Consider the following 5,419-nt stretch of genomic DNA (forward strand, 5'->3'; position numbering starts at 1 on the left):
TCTGTCTTGTTGTCGGGTTCTAAGAATGCTAAGTTGTCCACCCTGCAGGTCTTCTCACACAATGGACCACAACCCAAATTCAAGGTTCTTGTCCACCTCCAACTCATGCAGGTATGCATTTGGTTGATCAAATTCATTATTATGTGACTTGTTTGGTCCATTTGTAACCGAAGACATTCTCATACATTGCAGGTCTGCTGATGACGCCCGCACTAGCGATGGTCTACAATCGGTGGACATCTCCATGGGATCTCCAATGTTTCTAGGTAAGGTTTCCACCAAGTGATGACTCATTGTGTTGGCTTTAAACCTATTCCCCTCGAAGTGAATATGACTTGCTCTTTCGGTAGGCCTTTAGTCAAAGGATCAGCCAATTTTTCCTTTGACTAATATAATCCAATGCTATCACCCCATTGGAAAGCAATTTTCGTATTGTAGCATGTCTCCGACGAATGTGCCTTGACTTGCCATTGTAAATTTTAATTTTTCCTCTATTTAAGGCAGCCATACTATCACAATGGATACATAGTGCAGTTACGGGCTTTGGCCAGAAGGGAATATCTTCAATAAAATTTCTAAGCCATTCAGCTTCTTCCGCAGCTTTATCTAATGCGATAAACTCGGACTCCATTGTTGAGCGTGCAATACATGTTTGTTTAGATGATTTCCAAGACACAGCACCACCACCAAGTGTAAACACATAACCACTTGTGGATTTACTATCTGTACTTCCAGAGATCCAATTAGCATCACTATATCCTTCTAATACAGAATGAAATTTCGTGAAATATAAACCATAATTAATTGTATGCTTTAAGTATCTCAATACTCTAACCAAAGCATGCCAATGTTCTCTATTTGGATTACTTGAATATCGACTTAATCGACTCAAAGAATAAGCCAAATCTGATCTTGTACAATTTGTAATGTACATGAGGCTTCCAACGATTTGTGTGTATTGTAACTGGGACACACTTTCTCCTTCATTCTTTGACAGCTTGCATGTTGGATCAAACAGAGTAACTACCGGTCTATCATCAAAGTGACCAAACTTCTTTAGAAGTTTCTCCACATAATGAGATTGAGTAAGCGAGTAACCATTTGGTTCTCGTTTAATTCTAATCCCAAGAATTATGTTAGCCAATCTCATGTCTTTCATTTCGAAACTTTCACTCAACATCTTCTTTGTGGCATTGATAATGTCTTTACTTGTTCCCATTATCAACATATCATCCACATATAGACATACAATGATCGTATCAATTTTGGTTTTCTTAATGTACACACACTTGTCACACTCATTTATTGTAAAACCAAACGACCTCATTGTGTTGTCAAACTTCTCATACCACTGCTTTGGTGCTTGCTTAAGTCCATACAAAGACTTCTTAAGCTTACAAACTTTCTTCTCTTGCCCTTTGACTATAAAGCCTTCGGGTTGTTCCATATATATTTCTTCATCTAGTTCACCATTTAGAAATGCTGTTTTAACATCCATTTGATGAATTTCCAGATCATATATGGCTGAAATTGCTATTAGCAATCTGATTGAAGTGATTCTAGTCAGCGGAGAATACGTATCAAAGAAATCAAGACCTTCCTTTTGACGAAATCCTTTCGCCACTAGTCTTGCTTTATATTTCTCAATCGTACCATATGGTCTTAGCTTCTTAGTAAAAATCCATTTATGTCCAATTAGTTTATTACCAGGTGGTAAATCAACCAATTTCCATATATGATTACTCAAAATGATTCAACTTCACTTTGAATTGCCTCTTTCCAATAAAGTGCTTATGATGATTCAGTAGCCGCCTTATATGTTTGAGGTTCATATTCACTCAAATATGTCATAAAATCTGTACCAAAATCTTTAGCAATTCTTCCTCTTTTACTTCTTCTTGGTTCATTTTCATCTTCTTGAACCTTTGAGGCACTTTCATCATGCTCATGTACCCGTTTAGTACTTGTGTTTATAAAGTCCTTGTATGGAAACACATCCTCAAAGAACTCAGCCTCATTTGATTCAATGATTGTATTTACCTTTACTTCAGCATTATCAGATTTAAAAACTAAAAATCTATAAGCTGCACTGTTTTCTGCAGGACCGATGTAGACACAATCCACCGTCTTTGGCCCAATAACAGTTTTTTTTTGGTAAAGATACTTGAACCTTTGCAAGACAATCCCACACTTTCTTACTTTTATATGAAGGAGTCTTATTCTTCCATAATTCATATGGGGTTTTTCACTCTTTTTATGAGGAATTTTATTCAATATTGAATTTTCTGTAAGAATAGCTTCACCCCATAGATTACGTTGTGCACCTGAATTGTTTAACATGGAATTCATCATCTCTTTTAGTGTTATATTTTTCCTTTCAACCACTCCGTTTTGCATTGGAGTATAAGGAGATGTAGTTTGATGAATAATTCCATGTGTAGAACAAAAATCTGAGAATTCATTTGACTTGTATTCTCCACCACGATTAGACCTAAGAATCTTTATTCTCTTATCTAATGATTTTCAACCTCAGCTTTATATTTCTTAAAAATATTCAAAGCCTTAAAAATATTCAAAGGCTCATCTTTAGTATCAATCAAATAGATATGACAAAACTTACTATAATCATCAATGAAAGAAATATAATAATTATTTCTTCCACGACTTGGTGTAGAATGAACATCACACAAGTCAATATGTATCAAACCAAGTAACACGTTTGATTTTTCCACAGATTTGTAAGAGTGCCTTGAATACTTAGATTCCACACAAACTTCACATTTGCTTCTATTTATTTTATTAATTTCTATTTATTTTATTAAGAATGTGTTTTGGTAACAATCCTAAATTTATCATTCTACGTAAAGAACGATAATTAACATGTCCCATTCTTGCATGCCATATGTCACTTGAATTAAGCAAGTAAATAGAAGCAGAGCTATTGCCTGCGTTTTTATTAATGATTGGTACAACATTCAGTATGAAAAGACCATCACAGAGATAGCCCTTACCGACATACATCCCACCTTTAGTGAGTACAAACTTATCTGATTCAAATACAATCTTAAAACCTTTGTTGCTAACAAGTGAACCAGAAATCAGATTCTTTCGAATCTCAGGAACATGGAGCAATTTGGTAAGTGCAAGTTCATTCCCAGATGTGAGTTTCAAGACCACTTTGCCTTTTCCTTCAATCGTTGTTGTGCTTGTGTTTCCCATATACAGCTTTTCTCCACCCGAACCGTGTTCGTACGTTGTGAACATACTCACGTTGGAGCACACATGCTTTGTTGCATCAGTGTCAACCCACCAATCATTAGAGTTTGTCATCATGTTTGCTTCGGAAATGACCGCAACGAACTGATCTTCGACGAGGTCTGCATTATTTGCTTCTCCACATAATGTCCCTTCTTTCTTATGGCGACAGACCTTAGCTCTATGCCATGTTTTCCACACACCCAACAAGCACCTTGTGGCTTCTTCTTGAAGTTAGAACCCTTTGGTGGAATGAACGTTCTCTTAACGTTTTTGTTCTTCTTAAAGCCCTTGAATTTGGAACTGTTTCCCTCAACTACATTGGCCTTTGCTTCCATCGACGAGAACTCAGATTTCTCGTTCTTGCGATTTTCTTCTTCGACTCGAAGTTTCAAAATTAACTGCTCAAGACTCATATCTTCATGAATATGTTTCAGGTGGGTCTTGAAATCTTTCCAAGTTGGAGGCAACTTTTCAATAATGGATGCAACCAGGAAAGTTTCATTCAGCCCCATACCCTCATCCTTCAATTCATGAGCAGTTACTTGAATTTCTTCAACTTGTTTCACCACTGGAATGGTGTCACTCATCTTAAAATTCAGAAACTTTCCAACGATGATTTTCTTGGCACTTGCAACTTCAGCTTCAGACTTGTACTTCTTCTCCAATGATTCCCACAACTGTTTTGGGCTTTGGAAAATGTGATAAACATCATAGAGAGAATCATCCAAGGAATTAAGAATATAATTCTTGCACAAAAACTCGTTTTGTGTCCATACCTCTGATGCCTTGATGATTTCATCTGAAATGTCACCTTCAACCGGTAGTTCTGGTGCTTCTGAAGTCACGTATTGTGCCAGATTCAATGTTGTTAGATAAAACAACATCTTTTGCTGCCATCTATTGAAATCCACTCCTCGGAACACAAAAGGCTTCTCAATGTGATTCTTCACAACTGCAGCAGATTGATCCATCTATCAATTCCAAAACAACAAAGAGAAAATTTTGTCTTAGATTGTTGTTCCCAGAATATAGATGCAGATCAGAATACACGTATTTAACTACAACTCACTTGATGATTCTTTCTTTCTTACGAGACTGAAACGTACGTTGATAGAGGCTTGCAGATCGCAATCTCCTATGACAGAATTTCACCCCTACTATGGTGAAAGTAGCTTTAGTGGGTGTCTATCTTGCAGGATACAACTATCGATCTCTGTATTGACACCTTACAAAGACCCTAACAAACCTACTCTGAGATTTCCAGAAAAATGATTTTAGAGAAGAAGAAGATTGAATCAAGATCAATCTCTGTTTCTCTTGTTTGTGGTTCTCTCGTACGTATTGTTTCTCTCTCTTCTACCCTGTTCTCGACAACTTCTCGTCTTTATATATTAAACCAAGAGATGTTTAAACCAAGAGACGCTTAAACCAAGGGATACTTAAACCAACGGATGCATCTCGTCTATCAACCCGTGCTTACATAAACTTTATAATATATGTTAACTATATTATGTTTTTTTTTTTTTTTTTAACATCTGATAAAATTTTATTGCCTGAAAGAGTGATCCTCATTGAGTACGTTTACAAGAAAACCTGGGATGTAAAAATAGCTGTTAAATGATATATTGTTCAGTAAAGGTTCTTTAGCCAAACGATCTGCAGCTTTGTTGTTATGTCTTCGTGTCCAGGCAAATGTTACTTCCTTGAATTTTTGTTCCCAATATTTGATCTCACGAACCCAATTGTGTACACGAAAGTTGAGCTGGCCTCCAATAACTAGTTTTGTGATTGTTATATTATCTCCTTTGAAGATTACTCTCTCGTATCCCCGTATCCAAGCTTGTTGCATTGCAATGATCAGGGCATGAAGTTCTGCTTCCAAAACACTGTCACATATTGTACCTTTACTATGTCCCGATGTTGCATAAAATCCTTCGGAGTCTCTAATTATCCAACCTGCTTGAGGTGTAGTATTCTGTCGGAATTGGCTATCATAATTACATTTGACATAGTTTCCTTGTGGTCTTGTCCACTGCGAGGGTTGTGATCGTTGTGGGCGATGGTTTCGAGCAGTTTCTGTATCTTCAGACCAGCAGTTAACCCATTCTTTTGCTTCGTTGACCGCTTTAGAAAGATCTTGATGCCATGTACTTCCTTTTCT

The 5,419-nt window shown here is 36.7% G+C and overlaps 1 protein-coding gene across 2 annotated transcripts; it reads right to left on the minus strand.

The window, feature by feature from the left end:
• Nucleotides 1-2,923: 2,923 nt before the first annotated feature.
• On the minus strand, nt 2,924-4,620 carry LOC147940336 (uncharacterized). Of its 2 annotated transcripts, XM_087463423.1 has the most exons (3): nt 4,328-4,620; nt 4,035-4,229; nt 2,924-3,935 (listed from the first exon to the last, which is right to left on the minus strand). In XM_087463423.1, the coding sequence occupies exons 2-3, from the start codon at nt 4,227-4,229 to the stop codon at nt 3,330-3,332; spliced, it is 801 nt and encodes a 266-aa protein (XP_087319549.1). In that variant the 5' UTR covers nt 4,328-4,620; the 3' UTR covers nt 2,924-3,329. The 2 variants fall into 2 exon arrangements, with proteins under 2 accessions (XP_087319549.1, XP_087319548.1); XM_087463422.1 differs by having other exon boundaries at nt 2,924-4,229.
• Nucleotides 4,621-5,419: the final 799 nt, after the last annotated feature.

This window comes from Camelina sativa, chromosome 8 (genome assembly GCF_030686135.1).
Source record: "Camelina sativa cultivar CO46 ecotype springtype chromosome 8, ASM3068613v1".
Classification (NCBI taxonomy): Eukaryota; Viridiplantae; Streptophyta; class Magnoliopsida; order Brassicales; family Brassicaceae; genus Camelina; species Camelina sativa.

What these genes read in the sequence shown, in the direction of transcription:
- LOC147940336 (XM_087463422.1), bottom strand. Translation starts at nt 4,229, where the DNA reads ATGGATCAATCTGCTGCAGTTGTGAAGAATCACATTGAGAAGCCTTTT.